The sequence below is a fragment of the Dermacentor variabilis genome, chromosome 4, assembly GCF_050947875.1.
Source record: "Dermacentor variabilis isolate Ectoservices chromosome 4, ASM5094787v1, whole genome shotgun sequence".
NCBI classification, from domain to species: domain Eukaryota; kingdom Metazoa; phylum Arthropoda; class Arachnida; order Ixodida; family Ixodidae; genus Dermacentor; species Dermacentor variabilis.
Window position 1 is genome coordinate 128,303,135 of NC_134571.1, and position 24,750 is coordinate 128,327,884.

At 47.7% G+C, this 24,750-nt stretch overlaps 1 protein-coding gene across 2 annotated transcripts in view; it reads right to left on the minus strand.

Annotated features, from left to right (window-relative positions):
• Nucleotides 1–23,520, minus strand: part of LOC142579760 (acyl-CoA synthetase short-chain family member 3, mitochondrial) — a 36,262-nt gene extending 12,742 nt beyond the window's left edge. For both annotated transcript variants that reach the window (XM_075690310.1, XM_075690309.1), the window contains exons 1-10: nucleotides 23,439–23,520; nucleotides 19,820–20,008; nucleotides 17,743–17,877; nucleotides 17,018–17,158; nucleotides 11,856–12,032; nucleotides 7,412–7,522; nucleotides 7,310–7,350; nucleotides 4,545–4,648; nucleotides 3,677–3,772; nucleotides 1,993–2,056 (exon numbers count right to left, since the gene is read on the minus strand). In XM_075690310.1, the coding sequence (XP_075546425.1) occupies nucleotides 1,993–2,056; nucleotides 3,677–3,772; nucleotides 4,545–4,648; nucleotides 7,310–7,350; nucleotides 7,412–7,522; nucleotides 11,856–12,032; nucleotides 17,018–17,158; nucleotides 17,743–17,877; nucleotides 19,820–19,942 (992 nt within the window). In that variant the 5' untranslated portion in view covers nucleotides 19,943–20,008; nucleotides 23,439–23,520. The remainder of the gene's footprint in view (nucleotides 1–1,992; nucleotides 2,057–3,676; nucleotides 3,773–4,544; nucleotides 4,649–7,309; nucleotides 7,351–7,411; nucleotides 7,523–11,855; nucleotides 12,033–17,017; nucleotides 17,159–17,742; nucleotides 17,878–19,819; nucleotides 20,009–23,438) is intronic.
• Nucleotides 23,521–24,750: the final 1,230 nt, after the last annotated feature.

Below are 24,750 nucleotides of genomic sequence, written 5' to 3' on the forward strand. Positions count from 1 at the left end.
TATAGACGTAAGCAAACTCCACGTCACCTGGCTAGGCCCACTCGGGGACCATCAGGTGAAACCTGACGGCCCTCTCGCGAGCCCTCTGGACTGCCAGGATTTGAAAGGTCTGATCCTAGGCCCTAATTAGCTTCTTCATTTCCTCTTGGGTGAAAGGGGGACCGGCAGAGGTGCAACCCCACAGGACATGTTCGAAGTCCGCATAATCGCCACACAGAGGGCAGTCCGGGCTTGGGAACCGTTCGGGGTACATTGTGTGCAGCGCCGCGGGCCTCGGGTAAGTGCTTGTTTGCAGAAGTCTGAGAGTGACTGCCTGGGCCCTGCACAGCGAGGAGTGCGGCGAAGGTAGGAGTCTTCTTGACAGATAATTATATTTGCAGATTTCGTTGTACGAGCAGAGAGGCTCGGGTCGCCCAGGAGAGGACGCGCTGCCCAGCGCACGGTCAGTCAAACCTCGTGCAGCCGAGTGCGCCTCCTCGTTGGGGTTGATCGAGGCACTCTCAATGGTTCCAAGTTGCGCAGGGAACCAGGCCAAAGAGTGATGTTTCATGTCTTTGGCACTTTGGATTATGCGTAGGGCCTGGGGAGCCACCATTCCCATCTGAAAGGCCCTGACAGCGGCCTTGGAATCCGAATAAATCGTGTCATGTACACTGTCCGTCAATGCAAGAGCAATAGCAACCTGCTCTGCAACGCTAGAATTAGAAGTGCGGACGGTAGCGCAGCTAAGGATTTTAGAATCACAGTCGATGACCACTGAGGAGAAGACCTCTCCTTGAACGTACGAAGCAGCGTCTACGAAGCATGTTCGGTCCTTGTTCAAGCGGGCACTGGCGAGCAGAGCTTTACCCCTGGCTCGTCTTCGTCCTTCGTTGTAGGTGGGATGCATATTTCGTGGCATCTGGCGTATGTAAATCTTGGACCTTACGTCGCTGGGCAGCTTCACAGCGTCGAGACTGACGACCGTGGGGTTACGTCCCAGCTTGCCAAGTATGGCTCGGCCCGCTGGGGTACCGGAGAGTGAGGAAATTTTTGTTTCTTAACAGACGTTTCGGGCCCCAACAGGGGAACCCTCTTCACAATGAAGAGCCATGAAGCCCAGCGAAATTCGTCGTCTGTTTCCTGTTCACGCCATAATACTTACCGACCAGACGAGATTTCGCCAGACCCTCGACTTCACCGGTGAAGACAGTTACCAAGTGTTCCCCGTTCGCGGCCCGTGTTAACAGCAACCGGCTGTTTTTCCCCATCTTCCCTTTCTCCGCAACTCCGTCGGTCCATATCTCATACGGAGTTTGTAGGGGAACATCTCGACGTTCCTTTGCACGGACGCTGTCGTTGTTGTCGCCGACACGTATTCAGATCCAAGTACATCTTTCTGACGCTTCTTCGCGGTTGGCTATTGGATCCTCTTCGTCAAAGTTCTTTTTTTAAAGTCAGAAGTGGTCAGAGGGACAGGACGACCCCTGCGGGGTAAGTCCTTAAGTGTGCCGCCCTTGAAAGCCCAGTGGATAATTAATTTTGCAATGAATTATTAGTACTACGGCGAACTTGGAAGGAAAGTGTCCGGCCTCGCTCAGTGACAAGGTTGCAGGTTGACGTGGTTTATAGGGTGTGTCATGCAATAAGCAAACCAGGATAAAACACGATCAAAATACAGAATAAAGATTGAAGAAATGTTTGAAAAAAGAAACGATGCGGAGAAATTAAAAAAAAAAAAGCGGCACAATTATCGGTCAGAGTGCGTGACAGTGATTATGGCGCACCCTGTAAGCTACACCTCGGCACGTAGATGTCGCATAATAGTGAGATGAGCTGGAGATCGTTGAATCAATTAACGAAAGAAGTGTAACAGGTATAATGGTTTTGACGTTTCCCAATTTATAGAGAAATTTCAGAACTAAATAACGCCTCGACTTTTGAAGAAAGGACTCGTGCACAGTGCGCCTACCGCGTTATTACCAAACGTGTCGTGATCAACAAACAGTTCACCTGATGGCCACGTTACCCAGCTGGTTGGGAGCCGCTTCCAAGCCGTCCTCCAACAATATCTTCACTGCAGCAGTGAAAAAATAATATGCAGAAATAGTTAGGTGGACTCGGCTTCCATTTGGTAAATGCTACATTAATATATCGTTCTGACAAAACCAAAATCGGGCAGAGCTGTAGTGCGCCTAGGCGATGCTTTTGTTTAAGTGTAATTTTATTAATTTAGAAGAAATAAAAAATAGTGGAAATAAAAATAGTACATAAACTGACCGCCTCCTCACAATTGACTGGCATTCGGGCGCCCTCCTTACAAGGCAGTGTTACTACTCTCCTCTGTGAAAAACAGTTTGTGTCACGCCCCCCAAAAGTGCGGCGAATGCTCGGGCGTTTAAAAGACGCCGAGAAGAATTTCAACGGTTAAAAGCCTATCGTGAGCACGTTCGCTCCTCCTGGATGGATCGATAGATGCAATGAGCGTCCCCTTTGAAACAGGAAGGTCAGCTACGCCACCAAGCTCTCTTTTTTTTGCCTAATGTTCTACCTATATTTTTTTCTTGTTAACAGACAAACAATTCCCAGCTTAAAATTTTATGAATAACTATAGGCAACTTCGTTTTTGTACGCTTCCATGCCTTTTGTGGTATCGCTACTTTTCCGCCACCAAACTTCCGTTCGCCTTTTACTAATCTCTACTGCGGACATGTTTACTTTCCCGCTCCTATCGCTGAACCCAAGGGCTTCAACGAGGCCAGCGAAACCTAACAGACAGCTGGGTAGACATCTTCACATTCTAACGAAACATGTTCCATCCTTCCCCTCGGCGGGCCTGACGCTGATGGTGTCTGTGTGTGCATGTGTGCACGCAAGGAGGAGAAAAAGCTTTTTCATTGTCCAGCCTTTTTTAGGAGGTCTTGCTGCCCAGGGCCTAGTCGTCGTCCAGGAGCCCTTGGGCCCTGGCGGCGTCTTCGGCGAGCTGGATGACGCGGAGTTGTTCTTCCGGGTCCGAGCTCAGCAGCACGGCCTCCCACTGCTCAGCGTTGGTCATGTTACCCAGCTTACTCTTGGGGCAGGCCCAAATCGCGTTATCTAAGTTAGCTTTCTTTTATTGCAAAATATACACAATTCTGAATACTGGCCCGGCTAGCAATAGCTGTAGGCCACTGGGTTCAGATAGATATTTTTACCGCCGCGGTGGCTTACCGGCGCGTCTTTATGGACGTGGCACACATTTATGGACGCCATCTGCGTCCGTAAATGGATGTTATCTCGTTCTCTACGCGTCATTCCGCACGGTCGTCTAAATGCGGCGAACTGATTTTAAATGATTTGCTCGGCTTTTAGCGACACCAGCGCCTAGACATCAAAAGTGCCGTGACAGTGTGACGTTCGTTTTGGATCATAGCTCGCTGTCAGCTGTGTCACGTGATAACGCGTTCTGTACTCCGCGGCGTAAGCTGCTTGGATTATTCAGCCAAACAGGAGCGAGAACCGACGGCGTGTTTTAGGGAAACCCACTATGTGCCGCTTATTGATACTTTCATTAGACAAGAGTAAAACAACATATTTTGCAGTATTATCGCTTGTGAAATAAACGGGTTTTTATTGAAGTTGTGATTCTTACACAACCTGTAGCTTTCGCCGTAGTGCACGGAGATAAAAAAGACACAAAATAAAATTAATCTCTTGCCGTTCCATCCGGGAACTGGCAGGCCCGTCGCTTCATCTGGAACCTGCGTTGTGTTGCCTAGTCCCACACAGGTAGAAGTCACAGGCGTACCGGTCTCTATAGTATGAAAAGAATTGAGGAGCATAAAATGAAGAAAGGAAACAACTGTCGCGCTATGTCGAAGCAAACCTTCCTCGATCATCCTTTATTGTGTGGCCTTCAACAACACCGTTTAATTAATGGTAAGGCAGCAAATCGTAGATCAGAAAAGTAATAAGCGCAAAGAAAAAGTTTCGTTTTCAGTTACAAAGGCACACACGCAAGTTCATACGTATTTCCAGCGAAAAAGACGCCTCCTGTAAAACGAAGTGAATAGTTGAAGTGGGCTTCTCCTCACAAAAAGTATCGTTGCAAAGAAGCCATCTCTCGCAAACATTGTTCGGCCTGCTGTTCACTGAAAGTGTCGAGGCCCACCACAAGCAGCAGATACGTACAGGCTTGTAAAATGTCATGCGTGTGTCATGCATTGGAACCCCGTACAACTGCGCACTCGTACTACACTCTCACGGGGTAATTTTCGTAAAGGCGCATGTTTTAAAGCAAACGTTCCTTAGCGAACCTTCCAGGACTTTGCTGACCGCGGCTACTGCTGCCTTTCCGCGGACGCAGAAAATAGCGTAATTACGTGTCCTGTGGTGTACACGCAGTTCACACAATAGGTTACGTGACACGTAATCACGCGATCGAACTACGACCTCGCAACGTAACAGCCCGATGCTCTATAGCCTTTCGGCCACAATATTCTTTTTTTTCTTTTCATCATTGGCCATTACACGTATACAGGTTTCAGGTCCTTGCCACTATAGTGCGTGCGTGTGTGTTTACTCACCGGTCTGCCACCAGTTGTCGAGCGTGGGAACGCCGAACGCCTGCTCGGCCCACCGCAGTGTCTCCTGGTCGCACCTTTCGCCGGCCAGGAACAGGTGTCGCAGCCTGGCGGGGTTATCCCGAGGTGGTTGCTTGACGCGTCCCTTGTTGGAGGTATTTCTCAGCCCCCTCCCCTCACCCTCTCCAGCCCCCCCTCCTTTCAGATACCGACCTCCGCACGCCCCTTACCGAGTACACGTACTCAGTTTTCGAGGCACAAGCTCGATGTCATCTCTATATAGGAAGAACACGTCGTCAAGAGTGCCTGCACGCGTATAAGCAAAGAACTTCACTAGGGGATCCAAGATTTGACGGAGGCCTGTCTCTTCGGAATGAAGCACGGTAGAAGATAAAAAACAAAGGCGTCATCGACCAGAAATAAAAAAAAACTGAGAGGGCGCGACTGCTTTGCCGTATAGTATTCTTTAGATTCCCTTAATTGGCGTCCGTGAGGTAATGGAAACTTCGTCTTAGTTTTGTTTTTCACCCGTCGCCATATGGTTCAGTGGCTATGGCGTTCTGCTGCTCAGCACGAGGTCGCCCTGTTCGAGTCCCGGCAGCGGCGGCCGCATTTCGATGCGGTCGAAATGCCAAAACCCTCGAACACTTAGTTTGAGGTGCACGTTAGAGAATCCCAGGCGGTAAAAATTAATCCGCGGCCCTCCACCACGGCGGGTCCCTCAAACCAGTGTGCAGTTTCGGGACGCTGAACCACACAATTTAATTTGGTTTTATTTCTTATGATGAGTGGTGTTTCTATCTTCGAACCGTATGTTAGATATTTTCCTGTCTTCAAGCACAGGCGTCTGAAAACCTCCAGTCTTATAGATAAAGCGCCTGACGTTGTAAGACAAGCGTGTCGAAATAAATTGCATTCATTTAGTTATTTGCGTATTTTTTTTAGTATTATACTATAGAAAGACAAAAAAAAATGCTATCCGATCCGCTTTCCCTAGCTCATCTCCACCTGCAAAGAGGAAACGGAGCATTCTCCAGCACCCGTGAAGCGCCCCCGACGGGCTCGGGCCGAAAACGCAGACGGCACTCGGCAGCAGTCTGCTCAAACAGGGTGCCTCGTGTGGAACAAGTTTCGAGGCGATATTACGACTACAGTAAATGCGCACAAGATCACGCACACAGTATACCCGCGCGGAAATCAAGCCGCGGTTCTTAGTATATCTGCATAAGTTGGAAGACACGAGCCGTTTCGACTGCTATAGGCGCATCGCGAAACACATTTCCGTGTGTACGACATATAACTTCGGAAGTTCCTCGGAATCCCAGACCGACTGTTTCCACAGCGGCGACCAATGGTTTTTTTCCGAGTGCGTCTAACGTCATCGCAGTGCCTTATAATAAGCCTTGCTAAAAGCGAGGTCTGACGTTGAACTCTACATTTATCACCGCGTGAAGTTTGCTTTGGTGAACACCGAAGCGCTGATGCACTGATGTTGTACACGAGCAACGAAGAAAATCTTGATTTGTAGCGCGAAGTGACACACACATAGACTACAAGACCTACAAACCAAGAATAAGTTACCGTACTAACTCGCCCAACTTTCTATTCTTTTGCTCTAGCGTTCTAGTGCAATTCATTGACCATTGTAATGCGAGAGGCACGAGGGATCGACACCCGTGGTCCCTTCCGTCAGATTGCGAGGGAACTTGCTGACTTCAGTTGAACGGGAGAACGTAATTAGAGCTGACCTCTCACGCCTTAGCGGCGACAATAGCCAAGAACCGCTGCTTTCCTTTAACCACCCCCTTCGTCTTCCCACGGAATCGAGGATGACTGACACAATAGACTGCCGCTCCTGTTTTTAATTCTGTCCCCCCTACAGAGTCTTTACCCGTACTCGTCGCATCTTCTCTCTATTTAATGGCGTTTTTCACTGGTCGATTCGGAGCAGGATTTTTTGCTCCGCGGCAACGAATCCGCATTTCACTGGTCGATCTGGAGCGGGTTCGCGCGTTCCACTGGTCGTTTCGGATCAACTCGCTCCGCGCCGGATCGCTCTCACTTGCTCCGCCGCCGAGACGCGGATTCGGGCGGAAATAGAACGCGTCACATGGCGTCACTTCCGTCTTCAAGCGAAATCGGTACCCGGTCCATGCCCGGTCGGTACGCACAACATTGTGTTGGGCATAGTTTGCGGAACCGGTTTGTGTCACGTGCACGCAGACTTCCTGTGTGATCTCCCGCGGAGCGTTCGTGCGCTCCACTGGCAGACTCGGATTGGTGAAAGCCGAGCGCTCGCTCGAGGATTCAGGCGGCTGCTCCAGATCGACCAGTGAAAAACGCCATAAGTACATATATTTCAAGAAGACTCAGCGGTAGCGAGCATGGACGGCTCAGCGTTGGCGCGACCGTCTCCATCAGCACCGCCGCCGGCGGCCACGGCCGCGACGCTATGCCGAATGTAGCTTAGTCACCCGACTTAGCAGCCGTTGCTTCATATTCGCGCTTCGGGGACTTATTGGCTGGACGTTTTCAGGAAATGAACAGCGGCCGCGGCAGTCCTCCATATCTATCTATCTATCTATCTATCTATCTATCTATCTATCTATCTATCTATCTATCTATCTATCTATCTATCTATCTATCTATCTATCTATCTATCTATCTATCTATCTATCTATCTATCTATCTATCTATCTATCTATCTATCTATCAGTGAACGAGAGAGAGAGAGAGAGAGAGAAAAGGCAACAATGCCTCGCGCGTACTTTTTTCCAGGAAACTTCTTTCCCAGCTGTCCTTCGGGATCCTGCGTGTATGCAATGAGGCACAGATTGAGGCTGTCACGACTGAGCGAGCGGCGCGCGCACCTCTTTGCGGATGACCCTCATGGCCGTGGGCGCGGTGAACATGCCGCAGACGCCGTGGTCGCTGACCACCCGGAAGAAGCTGCTCGCGTCGGGGGTGCCCACGGGCTTGCCCTGCGCACCGGGGACGAGAAGTCTGCACACATCGCGCACGGAGACATACATACATACATACATACATACATACATACATACATACATACATACATACATACATACATACATACATACATACATACATACATACATACATACACACATACACACATACATACACACATACACACATACACACATACATACATACATACATACGTACATACATACGTACATATCAGGCACGTACCCAAGATTTTTTTTCGGGGGGGCCGAAACCAAGGTAACTTATATGCAAATTAGGGGGGTATTTTACTAGTACAAATGTGAATAACGTCCACCATTCGCCATAAAAACGCTTAAACCCACAAAAGAGAAATGAAATAAGGTGTATTTTACAGGTACGCCTGTGCGATACACCTTTCCTTTACTTGGCAGACAAGGAACTACGTCAAATGGACTTGCGCAGGAAAGAAGCGCACGAAGAACACTTCCAAGAACAAGTAAAGAAGCCAAAGTGTAAAATAAAGATTACTTTAGTAGAATACAATTTAAAAAAAAAACAGCAGTTGGCAACCAAGGCACACAAACAGCGCGGAGTTGTGTTACTTCGCCCGCCAATCACAGAAGCAAACAAAATCGGCGTCATGTGGCCTTTTCAAAATGGCGTCATGTGGCCTTTTCAAAATGGCGTCGTACTTGATACCTCCGGAGCGTCTGCTGTTCTTGAAGAGTCTTTTCACCGGCGGAAGCAATGAGGTGTGCAACAAACATGGACAAAGTGTGTGGAGTCTGAGCATTTCACTCTTCAAAAGTCTGCGGTGCCGTTCATTTCACTGCTCAACCCGTTTTACTCATGAAACTTCACTGCCAACTGAAGTCAAACTTGACAATAAGTAGTTGCAGCAAACCAAGCATGTTATTTGAGTTTAACAAAGAATTAGGCTTTGGCCATTCCGCTATAAAAAGCGAGGCAAAATGTATACAATTACGCGCTAATTATTTTATTTTTGTGGTTACCGGCTTATTTGGGTGACAGGAAAAGTTTGAAGTACAAATTATTTGCAGCCTCGCGGAGGAACAGTGGCTGGCTGTTATGAGGGCGTGGGCGGGGCTTCACTGCAGACTTAATTTCTATCCGACTATAGTAGCGTTGTTTGAATTAGCTCTTGAAGAATTATAGAGAAATATATATTTGGGGAACAATCACAGCTCTTTTGGATCCCTCGTTTATGCTCTACGAAGTGAAGTGCCTCAACCGACTCGTATTGTTATTTGGGAAGTTACGTAATGATGCGTGGCCGCCAATTGCGTACAACCGCGTAGGGCGCAGGATGCTGCGATTCTAGCCGTACTACGCCCACCGCGGAAGGTTAGAAAAACACCTAAATAAGCACAGCAGAGAAGTGGCTACGTTAGGTGGCCCGAACGATAACTGTAGAAGCGTCATTCTGAACGCACGGAACTGTTCTCCACTTCCCTTTTCTGTCCTACTTCCTTTTTCAATAAAAAGATGTTGATCCACAGATATTTTCATAAACAAGCGTTAAATTTGTTAATTTTCGCTTTCCTTGCTGTTTGGCTGTTACCTTGGCTGTCTCCCTTAGTAGATCGCCTCATTCCTCAACTCTTTGCGACTCTTGTTTCCAGTTGGCAATTTTGCACGAAAAGAGCTCTACAATTAGGGAAAAACCAGACGATTTAACGGGTGACAGTCAGATTGCCTATGAGTTTAAGGGTTATTGCAGGGTTTGATGATGGACGCTGTCTCGTATTATTTTATTTTCCACCTTACATGCATACATGCGGGATGATCATTCTTAAGTTTTACGGAATTTTTTTTTAATATCGCCTGTTGCAGCAAACGTAATTCTAGTCCTTTAACTGGATTATTCAGTGAGGTGGTCATTACTTGCCCGAGAAATCGAAACACATATTCAACCAATTAACAAAAATCCACGAACTGTATTCTTAATTAATTACTATACGGCACATATTGCAATTTACTAATTGTAGCCGATGAGATTGCAAGGCTTATCCACTTGGAAAGAATTTCCAGAATGACGCAGCTAGTTTGGAGGTATGCGCCATCAAACTTGCCGTAAAAAATGCACTGTTGTTCCACTTACTTCTTTTTAAACAAAACACCTTTTTTATGCATTGAAGCACAATAGTAATTGGAACGCCCATGTATTTTGTTCCACAATTTGGGAAATAATATCTCGAAACTTGTGTCATATCCTGGAGATTCATGTCTAGGGGATGCATCTTGCAAACTACCCGGCTACAAATAGCAAATCCCAATATGTACCGTAAAATAAATAAGTTAAAAGTTAATTAGTTATTTTTGTTAATAAGTTGAATGTGTGTATCGAGCTATAGTAACGTACGTACGCCTCTTTGAATAATCCAGTACAAAAATTATGCTACAGGCCACAGGCGATTTTTTAAAAATTCCGGGAAACGTAAAAATGATCACCCTGTATAACAAGACAAGCGTAGCACCGAGTCGAAACCAGCTTCCGGATAAACAAGCTAAGTACGGCACATTTGATAACGTGCATGTCATCAAAAGAATTAACGCACCCAGAAACGAAGAGGCGAGAAAATTTGTGAAGAGGTCAATTAAAAGAAAAGAAGATAGGCACATGGCGAACAAAAACAGTCAACCGGCCGCGGTGGCTTAGCGGCTGTGCCGCGCTGCTAAGCACGAGGTCGCGGGATCAAATCCCGGTGGCGGCGGCCGCATTTCGATGCGGGCGAAATGCAAAAATGCCCGTGACCCGTGCATTGGAGGCACGTTATAAAGATCCCCTGGTCGTCAAAATCAATCCGGAGTCCCCCACTACGACGCGCCTCATCATCGAATCGTAGTTTTCGCTCGCAAAAAAAGAAATATATAAAAAAAGGCGCGTGTACCGTTTCTCCTTTTTCTCGCCACGTTTCTTTTATGATGCATAAATATCACGACTCTCCCAAATTTCGTGGTTGCTGTGGACAATACGCGACCGGCTTGTCAGTTAGCCCAACTTTAAAAGAAAAATTAATTGTGAAGTTTCACGTGCCAAAACCACTTTCTGATTATGAGGTACGCCGTAGTAAAGGACTCCGGAAATTTCCACAGCCTGGGGTTTCTTTAACGTGCACCTATATCTAAGTACACGGGCGTTTTCGCATTTCGTCCCCACCGAAATGCGGCCGCCGTGACCGAGATTCGATTCCGCGACCTCGTGCTCAGCAGCCCGACACCATAGCCACTGAGCAACCACGGCGGGTAAGCCCAGCGTTCAGTTCTCTACTACTGTTTCATTCCATTAAAAAAAAAAGCACGAAAAGTGACACACTGGAAGCTACGCGTGCATCGTCGCACTCGCATATCTGCGTTCCTTCATGCGTCCCGTTGCACGGTACTTCCCTACATGGAGGAAAGAAAACGACTACGAAGGAAGAAGCACAACGACAGGCCTAGGCACGCTATACCCTCACCCGACTGCACCTGGACCCAGCTGCGCGTTGATTCTTGAGAAGCAGGCCCAGGTCTTTCAAGGCGCTGTTTGGTTCGAGACAGCTTACGCCCTGGTCACGATCGGCCCTTGTCGCCTGTTCTCCGCTCTACCGTTCCTTGCGTATCATGCGGCGGGTGCCTATTTCCCATGAGCTTTTCCTTTAGGTTTTTATGTTTAGACTTGAAGACTGACTCGCGACGTTTCCTCCTAGTCTTTTTTCCTTCCTCCACGTACCCACAATTCAAGATGGAAAGCCAGTTCTAATCGGTACCCTGTTGGTGTAACATTCTATTAGCTCAACGTTTGTAAACAAAGGAGGCGCTGCAGGAGTGTACGCCTAGTTTTTTTTTTTTTTTAAAGTTTGGTCGGATGCATTTGAAAGTGATCGACGACTTCGGAGGCCGAAGAGAGTACGCTCGCTTTCCCGCCATACAGTCATCAAGAAAATTATGTGACCTTTATATGACGTCATAAGTTCGGTAACCCTTTTCACGGCTGCTTAGTGGCTATGGTGTTGGACTGCTGAGCACGAGGTCGCGGCATCGAATCCCGGCCACAGCCGCCACATTTCGACGGGAGGGGGGGGGCGAAATGCGAGAACACCCGTGTACTTTAGATTTAGGTGCACGTTAAAGAACCTCAGGTGGTTCAAATTTCCCGAGTATACCCCACTTCGGTGAGCCTCATAATCAAATCGTGCTTCTGGAACGTAAAAACCCCATAATTTAATTAATTTAATAAGTTCGGCGTGTACGGTACAAAAAATATATGCACGACGACTAATCCACGCCCGTCCGCCACCCGGTAACTTTCCGACAGCGCGTCGCACGAGACTCGGTATATACCTCGTACAGGACGGTGGTGACACCCTTGAGCAGGGGCGCGTAGCAGATGTACGAGTGCCCGACCACCCAGCCGAGGTCCGAGGCGGCCCACCACACGTCGTCGTCCTTGACTCCGTACACCTTCTCCAGAGTGTACAGCAGGTTGACCGCGTGGCCGCCCGCTGGACGGACCACAGCCTGTGTGAAACGCGCACGTGATCGCACGCTGTTCACACGAAGGTCGCCTGTTAGCCGTTATGTACAGAATGCCCTGGCTAAACTTAGGTCAAGCTGTATTGTTATATACGCAGTTCCCGTATTAGAAGAATGCGACGGCTCTATGTGAGGACACGGCTTCCGCAAAGTGCGTGGATGCGTCGGAGACGACAGGCCGAACAAGACAGAACAACAACAACAACAACAAAATTACTTTGAGCGCCTTGAGGCTCGTACGGCATGCTGTTAATACTAACCAAAACCACGTCCAACTAACGAACTACAGTAGCGCAATGTATCTAGAAATAACAGTTGAACGATTTTCGATGTAAACAGTAGAACGGCACCAATGCGATTACGATCGTCTCGTGTATGTTTCTTGAACTACACCACAGTTTGGGCGAACTACGAGACGATAGTTACGAGTATAATTACGCAACGGATCTCTGAGGCTCGTTATAGGTTCAAACGCGTGCATGCGTCGCACTAGGTGCTTCGTACGCCTCACCGGCAGCAGGAACTCCGGCCACGTGGCGTCACCTGAGTACGCCTCCCAGAGTCGTTTCCAGCGTAGAAAACGTCATGTAATACTAAGTATGCCGTGCCAGCCCGGAAAAGAAGAAACACACTAGCAAATGCAGACGCAGCCGAGCCTATAACTGGTATACAAAACAGAGCATTCGCCCGATTAAGACAATATGGCGGCGAAGTCAGCCAGCTCACAGATGGCGCTACTGTGAGTGCAATATGGCGGCGCACTAGCTCAAGTGGTCGACAAGTAGGCAGCCGCTTTCGCGTACCGGCGCTCGTCCACAAAACAGACTCGCAGTGCAACGCGTATTCTTCGCGGTATATGTTTGCTGAATTCACGTAGATGTACGTACTTCGGCGGTGCATGCTGACTTAAAAAAAAAATTAACACGAAGATCTATAACTTTTAACCTGCACTGAAATTGATATGAAATAGTTTCTTGTGTCTAAAATTTTTTGTAACATAATTTTTTATAATAATACATGCAATACAAGTCGAAATACTTGCTTAACGTTTGCATCACGCACCGTATCAGAACGTAGGCTGAAAATAAGGCAAATGAGAAAAAGAACTAACATACTTGAATAGACTTGTTGCCTAAGGAAACGGCTGTGGCGACCCTCGCTGAGCGTCTACCTATCTCTGTCGCCACGCCAGGCACGTACCCAGGATTTTTTTTCGGGGGGGGGGGGGGGGCAACAACTTCACCACCATCATCATCATCATCATCAGCCTGTTCTATGTCCACTGCAGGACGAAGGCCTCTCTCTGCGATCTCCATTTACCCCTGTCCTGCGCCAACCCTTTCCAACAAGCACCCGCGAATTTCCTAATTTCATCGCTCCACCTAGTGTTTTGTCGTCCTCGATTGCGTTTTCCTTCTCTTGGTACCCATTCTGTAACCCTAATGGTCCAACGGTTATCTAACCGGCGCATTACATGACCTGCCCAGGTACATTTTTTTTCCTCTTGATGTCAATTAGAATATCGTCTATACCCGTTCGCTTTCTGATCCAAACCGCTCTCTTTCTCTCTGTTAACGTTATGCCTAGCAATCTTCGTTCGATCGCTCTTTGCGCGGTCCTTAACTGGCTCTCAAGACTCTGCCCCATATGTCAGCACTGGCAAAATGCACTGATTGCACACCTTACTTTTCAGTAATAATGGTAAGCTTCCAGTCAGGAGCTGGCACTTTCTGCCGTATGCGATCCAACCTATTTTTATTCTGTGAATTTCCTTCTCATGATCAGGGATCCCTGTGATTAATTGACCGAGGTACACGTACACATTGCAGTAGTACTCAGCAGATTTCGCGATAACCTGATTGATGACATGGATGTGATCCATTGTAAAGTATCTCTTCCTGAAGCCAGCCTGTTCCCTTGGTTGACAAAATCCAGTGTTGCCCTTCACAGTCTTTAGTGGGCGACTGGCGATCCTGCATCTCTTGTTCCTTTGCCCGGCTATTTATCATTATCTTCATCTTCTGCGTATTAATATTCTACCCCACTCTTAGACTCTCTCTGTTAAGGTCTCCAATCATTTGTTGTAACTCGTCTGCATTGTTGTTGAATAGAACAATATCATCGGCAAACCGAAGGTTGCTGTGATATTTGCCGTCGACCTTTACTCCTAGGCCTTCCCAGTTTAATAGCTTGAATTCTTCTAAGCACGCAGTGAATAGCTTTGGAGAAATTGTGTCTCCCTGTCTGACCCCTTTCTATATAGGTATCTCCCTGCTTTTCTTATGTAGAATTAAGGTAGCTGTAGAACCTCTGTAGATATTCTTACGCGAAGGACGAGTCAGTAAGACGAGAAGCTATTTACAGATTATATTTACAACAACGGTTGCAGCGCTGACCGGTTAGATTCACAGCGCGAGCCCAGTTCGTTCTTCCTCCTCTTTTCTGGAGTGATGGCGCTCACGCGCCTCGTTCAAACAAACAAATACCACACGCATGTAGCAATATTTTCCAAGCTTTTTACGTAAGCGTTCTGTACTCCTCGATTACATAGTGCCTCGATGACTGCTGGTATCTCTACTGAATCAAATGCATTTGCGTAATCTATATAAGCCACATAGAGAGGCTTATTTACTCTGCAGATTTCGCGATAACCTGATTGATGACATGGATGTGATCCATTGTAATGTATCTCTTCCTGAAGCCAGCCTGTTCCCTTGGTTGACAAAATCCAGTGTTGCCCGTATTCTATTGGAGATTATTTTGGTAAATATTTTATATAATACTGGGAGCAAGCTAATAGACCTATAATTTTTCAATTCTTTAACGTCTCCTTTTTTGTGGATTAGTATAATGTCTGCATTCTTCTAGTTTTCTGGGACCCTTGCAGTCGATAGACACTTCGTATAAAGAGCCGCCAGTTTTCCAAGCATTATGTCTCCTCCATCTTTGATTAAGTCGACTGTTATTCCACCTTCTCCTCCCGATCTTCATCGTTTCATGTCTTGCAGGGCCCTTCTGACCTGATCGCTAGTTATAGAAGAGTTTCTGTATCCTGTTCATTGCTGTTTCTAAGTGAGGTATCGTGACTCCTCTGGGTACTGTATACAGGTCAGCTAAAAATTTTTCCGCTGCTTTTACTATATCTTCGAGATTGCTGATGGTATTATCCTTCTTATCTTTTAGTGCATACATCATGGTTTGTCCTATGCCAGGTTTCTTTTTTACTGATTTCAGGCTGCGTTCATTTTTTACGGCTTCTTCAGTCTTTCTGATGTTATAGTTTCGAATATCAGTTATTTTCGCCTTGTTGATCAGTTTTGAGAGTTCCGCGAATTGCGTAACGCTGTGCGGCCGCCAATCCCATACAACCGCGTAGAGCGCAGGAATCTGCGATTCTAGACGTACTGCGCTCACCGCAAAAGCTTAGAAAAACACTCACATAAGCACAGCAGAGAAGTGGCTAGGTGAGGCGGTTCGACCGATAACTGTAGAAGCATCATTCAAAACAAGTAATTGTTCTCCACTTCCGGCGGCGTTTTCTCTACTTCCTTTTTAAATAAAAAGATGTTGATCCATAAATATTCTCATAAACAACGGTTAACTTTTTTATTATTCGCTTTTGCTTGCAGTTTGGTTGTTGCCTTGGCTCTCTCCCTTAGTAGATCGCTTAATTTCTCAACTCCTTGCGATTTTTGTTTCCAGTTGCCAATTTCGCACGAAAAGTGCTATACAATTAGGGAAAAACAGACGAGGTAACGGGCGACAGTCATCTTGCTTATGGGTTAAGGGTTATTGCAGGGTTTCATGATGGACTCTCTTTTACCTTATTTTATTTCCCACCTTATCTAACCCATATCACGTGTAGATGGTTCCGGGCATCTGTCAGCGTCGCGGCGAGCCGTAACTCAAGGAAATAATGAAGCAAAGGGAAAAGTTAAACGCAATTGGCGTTTTCTCTGGCCGCAACTCGTTCCATGAGAGTACAGACCTGCTGAGTAACAGCCGCATCCCCCTCCTGGTCCCAGGATCAGCCTAAACAAAGAAGGTTGAACTAACAAAAGCAACAGCTATGGGCGTGACGGTTGAATAGATGGTGACAACTGAACGCATCTCGAGTTAATTGCGCGGGTGCGGAATCTATGAGAAAACTGTCCTTCACATTACAAGAGAGGCCGATAACTACCGCCATATAAAAGGAGTGAACAAGGCAGCATAATGCTGACCGATAACAGCTGCCAAGTCTCAACATTGATCTGGCGGCGCTTTAGAAATATGTGAGGAGTGGTGGCGTGGGTGGGGAGGAGGGGGGGGTATGCCACATGGTTTCGGGGGGGGGCGGGACCCCCCGGGCCCCCCCCTGGGTACGTGCCTGCGCCACGCTCTGCCCTTCTTCGTCGCTATAGTGCCCGCCTCATGTGTGAATTCTTGTTTTCCAACCGTGCTATCACGCGCTTTATTCCAAAAACAACGCGCCGGTCTTTTCGCGAAGAAACAGAAGATCGAGAGTGATGATGCATGGCTATGTACATATATGATAACGATGCAGTAGATTACTAGTGATTACAATATTATTTTCCTCCCGTACCATTAATGAGTGGAATTAAGCAACAAACTCCACCTTCTGCAGTAAATTGATGATCGTACCTGATCCTTATTTTATACACATGCTCCAACTTTGCATATTTTGTCTTTTTTTTTTCATTTGCTGTAGATATGTTAATCTTTTTGCGGAACATATCTCGTTTTCTTATTTTTCCTTTTGCTTGCACGCAGTAATGTGCTGCCAGCTCTTCTGTATGGTCAACGCGGGCTTTTTTTTCTGTTTAATTTAGATTTTGATCGTTCTAGCATTGCATAGCAATTGTCAGTTCGGACGTCCCCGTACTCAGTGCCCCAAGTTGTCTGCTAGGCCAGGCAGCAGCCAGGACATACTCGCTGTCCCAATTCTGATTAGATTTCTCGTGGCGCACCTTGGGTAGACCGGTGGTTCCGGAGGTGTAGAGGATGTACAGGGGTTCCATGGCCTCGATGGGGACGCACTCAGCAGGCTGCGCCGCGTCCACGGCTTCCGTCCACACTTCGTCCCGACCCGAAGTCATGGGGATGTCGTCCTGAGCGCACCCAAAGTCAATTGCGTGAACAGGCGGCATGTAGTCCAGGGGGTTATGCGCTGAAATCGTCGCGACTACCATGACCCTTGGATATTTAGCGCAGGCTAAGTGCAGACGACAAAACGGCTAGTGTAGATGACAAAGACGACCAGTGCAGACGACCAAACGGCTAGAGCAGATGACAAACTGCTGCAGAAGATAAAACGGCTATAATACATGATTACAAAGACGACAAAACGCAGACAGACAGTCACAAGCGGTTGCGCATGTCCTTCTGCCTTTTATCGTATCTATTATTGTGCTCTAAAAATATAAGCGTTCTCGGATTGCCAACTATCCCGAATCAAAGTTTCGCTCGACTACCACGATGTTGTAAAGCGAAGCTCGGTGAAAAGCTACGCGTTTATCCTGATTCTCTTGCATCTAACTGCAATGTGCAGCGTAAGCAGCAGAAATAAATTGCGTTAGACTGTCTAAATATCCTATCATGACTCTACTTGCATTACTTTGGCAGAAAAGAACCGTTACTGCGGCGGATTAGAGATGAAACGATCGCCCAAACACGTCGTCTCTTTGCGCCTTGCCTGTCCCGGGCGGATGAAGATGAGGCACTTCTTGGGCTTGTATTCGGATATCTTGATGGCTTCGTCCAGGATGACCTTGTATGGCACCGTCCTTTTCGGTTCGATGCCGAAGTTGGCCGACAGGCAGGCGTCTGCCTGCGTGAACAGAGCAAAAAGGAAGATGATGCTAATAGGAAAGGCTGTGCTTCACAACTGATGCTCCTTCTTGATAGCTTTTGAAGCTCAGTACGCATAACTTCTCTTACTTGAAAGGCGAACAGGAAACAAACCGACGAAAATTAACGCCGGCTATACCCTGCAAGCACTCGGTGGCTAGTTGTTGTTCCCATTTTGCACTTTGGAGAGCGAATGAAGCAACCGTTACAAATGCCCAGCTGAACCTGAAAACACGAGGCAGCACTCTGGAATTTCTCGACTTGCCCGTGTTGCAGTTCATGCTAATAGTACACTGTGAAAAAGAAGATAATAATACCAGTAAGAATTAATCGCAAGCAAAATGTTAGGTTACTATTTCTTGCGGACTATAACTAACCTCTTAAAGCACGAGGTGCGTGGTGCGTAAAGAGCCGTATAAAGGTTAATTTATCGAAGACTACTACTTCGCGTTGCTCCGTGGTCTATTATGCTGAACGGTGGTAGTCTTTGCGGAACGTTTAGGCTAGCTGTAGTTTCCTCCATTACGCTGGCTGTTGAACTTCGCGGCCCGAACAGGTGCAGACAGCAGATTATAAAAATTAGGGTCCCTATAAATTCGCATGTTTATCCATATACATGGCGCTCACTATTACGAATTGTGCTTTTGAAAGTACGGCTATAAATTGCTCCTTGTCTTTAAGAAGTCGCTGTTATAAAGACAAGCTGCAATTTATCTATAAGTTCATATGCTAAAGGCGAAGGCTCACGAGGAAGAATGAGTCTTGCTATGTCAATTAATATAGAAGCACGTTTGCACAGTAACTAAACGGCAACTCTTACAGTGGAAGGATGTTCGTTAAGACAGAAAAGACGTGGAAGCGACTGACTAGTGGCGACGCCGCATTGAATTTTACGAGTAAGCGCAGCGTGACGTCACAAAATTTGACAACGTCTGCAGTGCTGGCACAAGTGGAGATATTAAGAGAAAGGACGAGGGGTCGGCCGGAAGAACGCGTCTCTGTTGGGGCCTATCCGATTCATTAAAATAGCTTCATACGCTCCCACGACCACAATTAAGTAGCCTCTATCCTAAAAAAAAAGAAAGAAACTATTGAGGAAGAATGCAAATAGTGAAAAAGGAGAGCCACATTTCCGTCTGTTGCTTATTAACCCATTGTGAGCGATTATCATGATGTCAAAAACTTTAAACTGTGAGTAACTACACCCAGCGCATCACACGGTTCAATGATACATTGTTGAATCGTGCAATGCACTGTTCTTCGTAATCGGTTGCTTGTTCGTTTGTTCCTTTCTTCGAGGTGTACAGTTACCCACATTTAATGACCTTGACGGGACAATCACTCACTACGGTTCACTGAACAACACTCGGAAATGCCGTTCCCCTTTTTTTCATTATTTACATAAATTCTCAACACATTATTTACTTATTTTAGTATGGAGGCGACTTAATTGTGTCCAGGGAAATGAAGCTATTGTAATGAATCGGCTAGGCCCACTATAGACACGTTGTTCCGGTCGATCTCTCCTGCTTTCTGTTCATACCCTTCTGTCCCAGCACTGCAGACGCTGTCAACATCCTTGACGTCAAGATGAGCTGTCGCGTAAATTTCAATGTGGCGTCCTACATATATCTTCTGATTTAACGAACTTTCTCTCACGGTGAGGGCGGCCGTTTACCTATTGTACCAACTTGCTTCCATAGTAACATATCATAACGCATTATACCTCTTTGGCCTTCGCCTCTAGCAAATGAATTTTGTCACGCGAGCACGCGAAGATCGCAAAAGCGTGCAAGAAACGACACGTGCGTCCTCGAAGCGCATTTGCATACCGCGTACGCGTACCGACGCGCTTTTAGTATAAGCATGGTGTGCTTTAGCGGAGGATGTGGCTTATATATGTAGTACGCCGCACCACTGACCTTGGCGTGGTTGATTCGCACGGCGAGCTCCTTGGCGGCGAACCCGCCGAAGACGAGCGAGTGTATGGCGCCGATGCGCGAGCAGGCCAGCATGGCGTAGATGGTCTCCGGGATCATGGGCATGTAGATGATGACGCGGTCGCCCTTGCGGATGCCCCACCCCTTCAGAACGCCCGCCACGCGGGACACCTGGAGAGGAAACGACTCTCGCGAGATTTGTTCGCTTCGTTGGCGAAGTCTAACCTAAGAGAAGTGGCATAGACAATCTCCATCATGACAATCAATCAATCAATCAATCAATCAATCAATCAATCAATCAATCAATCAATCAATCAATCAATCAATAATCTCATTAATGTGCCCTAGTGCCTTGGTAGTGTCTTGGTACTTGCGCGCGCGAAATTGGGTATAACACGGGGACTCTCGACTTTCACGCGTCCCTTGATATTGTTTTCCATGCATGGCTCGCGTATTCTGCAATCCGGCTTCGCCGCCTGGCTTTGCGCCGGCGGCGGTCGGTGTAGTTGCAGACTAGTACGAGAGATGGAGCGAGTGTGGCTCTCCTAATAAGGTCACTCTAGCTCCTAACGGTGGGGTTACTCGGGCGCAAAAGGGAGTAACCTGTTGCTCTTTGGTTCGGGGTGTTCGCGCGCTCGCCGGCCATTAGTTGGGCCGTCCTGCTAAAGGCTTAGAAGCAGGACACCGGAATGGACGTCGTTCGAACACGCCACCGTTCGCGTGACCGTACACGCGAGCGATTAGCTGCTGGCGTCCAGCATGAGGGCGAACATATTCGCTCGCTATTCGGTCGCGGTGAGTCGGACTTCCTCGAATTGTCGCGCGCCTATCGGCATGTTCTATCGGTACTAATTCGGCTGGCTATATTAGTGTATAAAAGGCGGAATAAATGTCCTTGTGATTGCCTGCACTACTATGCTGTCGTTCCTTTGTCGCAAGGGCACGTGTGAGGCCCACCTCACAGTATTTGGTAGGGCGCATGAAATGGGCTTATTCAGTTAAAGCAACTGTGACTCACTTAGGACAAGAACAGACAAACACTAGATGTATATGAATCAAAGCAGTATACAAAGATGCCCTATGACGCCAAGCATGACAACAGTTATAGAGAACAATATGGGTGACGTGGCAGTTCTTCGGAAACCCGCAAGGTGGAGGGAAGTAATTAATATAGGGAAAATCAGACATCCACCCGTTCGCAGCAATTGCTGCAAAGGAAACCCATACGGGTTTCTCGAAAGAAAAGCCTCAGAGTAGAAGAAAAATTTGTCCTGGCCCGGGACTCGAACCCGGGACCACCGCCTTTCCGGAGCAGCCGCTCTACCATCTGAGCTAACCAGGCGGCTAGCAGATGGCAAGGCGAAGTTGAATTTGTCGAATGGGTGGATGTCTGATTTTCCCTTTAACAATACGGGTATACGCATATACACAACAGTATGAAACGCACACGTTATGTCAACAAATAACAACAACAACAACAACAACAACAACAACAACAATAATAATAATAATAATAATGATGTCGAAGGCCTCTCCCAGCGATCCCCTATTCCATCCTGTGCCTGCGAACTTTCTAATTTCGTCAGATAACCTATAGTTCTCTCTGCCACGCGCAAATGCGCTTCCCTTACTTTGACACAGATTCGGTATAACCCTCATAAATCCACGGCTACGTGCTCGACTTTCTTTCTGGTTCTTTCTGTCAGCCAGAATATCGGCTACCCCCACTTGCGGCTCTAATCCACACCGGTGCCTTCCTGTATCCTAAAGTTACGCCTAACATTTTTCGTTCCACCGTTCGCTGCGTGGTTTGTAGATGCTTCTCAGACTTGTACGCTGGCAGCCGAGTTTCTGACCCGTATACTAGTACCGGCAGAATGAAATAATGACTGTACCCTCTTCGTTTCTCTATAGATGACGGCTTGCTGCTGGTCGTGACTTTGCTGTATGCTCCATCCCATTTTAAAAATTATTTTTGTGTACGTTTTCCTTCGCATAATCCGCGATTCATTATCTTCTAATCGCGTGCCTCGTAATCATACGAGGGGCACGTGCAAAACCTTGGTTTTGGCACGTAAAACCACGCAATATTTTTTTTATCGTCTAATAGAGGAAAAGTTCATCCTGAGGTGGGAATCTAACCCTGGCCCTACGCCTTTCCGGAGCAGTCGCCCTATTATCTGAGCTAACCACGAGGCTAACAGATCACAGAGCAAGGTGGAATCAATCGCCGACTCGAAGCGCGGGGTGACTGAATTTGGCAAATCAGTTCGGCGCGGAAGCCAGCAAGGTGGAGGACGGTTCACGAAAGGGAAAGAACAGTCATCCATCCGATTATATAGCACGAAGCTACAAAGGAAACCCAAACGGGAGTTTCTCAAAAACGTCACAGTGACGTTTCACTTCACGAACGTTGGTGAAGCACAAACGTATGGGTGCTATAGTGCACACGAAGCTTATATCTGCCCTCGGTGCGCCTACACGCCTATAAACTGTCCGCATCGCCGACCTCCTTAGGACACAGTGATCAGCGACAGGTCAGCTTAGTGGATGCAGCCTCTTGTAAGGGACGTCGGGTGTTCACCATCGTCACTGTCGATGGTCGGCAAGGAATCACCAATGCTGCCTCGGTTCGGACCAGGGGCTCGGAAATTTCAGAAGAAATGGCTGTTGCGCTAGCCCTGCTGGATAGGTCACGGGATGTTATCTATAGCGATTCAAGGTCTGCATTTAGAACATTTGAAAAAGGCGCCGTTTCGAAACAGGCACACATACTTCTTGGGGGCAACGAAATCACGCACCACTTCATCTATTGGTTTCCCGCACATCAGGGTCAGATAGCGGGAGCTCTTCCCAACCTCAACGAGTCGGCTCAGGGGGGCTGCGCGCGAACTTGCCCACCGCGCAGCCCCTAACCAATCGGAAGTCGACTCCCATAGAACAGGGACACGCCCTCCACCTACAACGATCAGATTGCTAAATACTACTATATAAGCCGTTGAACCTACTTCGTTCCTCATCCGCGGCTCAATAGAGCTCAAGCACTAACGCTTCGTCTACTACAAACTAATACGTATCCCAATCCATCGTTCTTACATGTAATCTATTCGGATAGTTACACCGATAGTACTTGCCGCGATTGTGGAGAAAAAAGCCGCGTTAGAGCAGATGCTCTGGATGTGTTCGTAGTCACACTCTGTCATCGATAACTGCTCGGCCAGATGGGAAGCCGCTCTCCGCAGCCCTTTTCTGGCTTACCAACTCTGGGCTGTCCAGCAGGCCCACGATGCGGCCGAGAGGCTCGGCCTTCCGGTTCCCACGTGGGAGTGGCCCGCTTCATGATGACTCACGATGAGCAAGACCTCGATAAAGTTTTACCATATCATACCATCGCAGATCGCTTTTAGGATAGGGCTCGCGCGGCCGCGCCGTACGAAGCAGCCGCCGGAGTAGAAAACCACCCTTTCAAGATGGGAGCTAGCGCGGCAGCGCCATACGCAGCAGCCACCGGAGTAGAACGCGGTTGTCGGGAGGCCGTGCCGCCGACATTGAGGGCAACACGCACGTTGCTAACAGTAACGAGACCCGTGGACATGCGCACCTGTTCCTTGAGCTCCTTGTAGGTGATCTTGGCCACCACGTTGGTCACGGGGCTGTCGTAGATAATGGCCACGTTGTCCCCTCGCCCAGCTTCCACGTGCCGGTCGACGGCGTTGTAGCACACGCTGATCTCGCCACCTGGAAACCTGCAGAGCGCGCGCATGCAAGCCGGTATACCGACGTCACTCGACCGCGCAACCAGTTGCGCAGTGTCTGCACCGCTGAGCAAATCGTGACGTGAAGTCTCGCCGTTATAATGCGTGTATGTAATTAAGCGTGTGGTTCTGCATTCTTGGGCTCGTTGATTCGTTGTAATTACGCATTTCTGCCCATTTTTCTGACCGTCGATCAAGGCACCCCCACAAAGACCGATCACGGCATCGCATCCTGACTTCGCCTTAGTTCATTTAACAATTAGTTAGTTTGACTAAAACACAGGGCGTACAAGAGAGAAATTTGGCGGGAGCGGGAACAGATAGCGACTGGTGGCACGCTACGTATATTCAACTGTGGAAACAGCGCGGAGTGTACGTTTTATTGACTAAGTGTTTAATTGGTCTTTAAGAGTACGTGTCTTTACGGGCTTAATGTGCTTTCTGGCTAAAGCACCTGGCGCGCATGGCGTTACGCGGTAAACCTACGAGCAGCGGTGGAACTATACAGACACTGCTTACTTGACTCAAGCGTGTGTTTCCAGTCAGAGCCGGCGATGAAGATGAGAGGCTTATATTGTTGTCCACTTATCTCAATACTTTCAAGATGGCGAAGTCACATATCAATATATTGCGCCTATTACTTGACGTTTTTTTTTTTATTCAAGAATCAACGACATGCATATGAATACTCAGAGCCATTCGAGCACATGCCTTACAAGCTGTAGAACGTGGTCCTCTTTCTCCTTCCTCCAACTTTTGATTAACTCTCCCCTCTTTCGACATTGTCCCAAAGTGTGGCAGCGTGAACGTTCCCTTCGGGAAAGGGGAAGGCCACCTAGACAGCTGCCCCGGTGGTATGGGTTGGCGAAGCAATAGTTGGATTTTCAATGGATGGACATTTTTTTGGGGCGACGGCGACGCGTCACCATGGTGCTCCAGGAGGGAAGAAACAAAGAAAAAAAAAGTTCACCAAGGTAGACTTCGGGTCGCTACCCTACACAGTGGGAGTGGAAACGGTGCATGCACAATGGCGCGTGACAAATAAAAAAAAGGGAAAGCGGATATTCGATGTGGCTACATACGGCCGCAAGAATGACACCGTCGAAAAACGTTCACGGAGACTTGAAAAAAAAAAAAAACGCAGCAGGGCTTTGAACG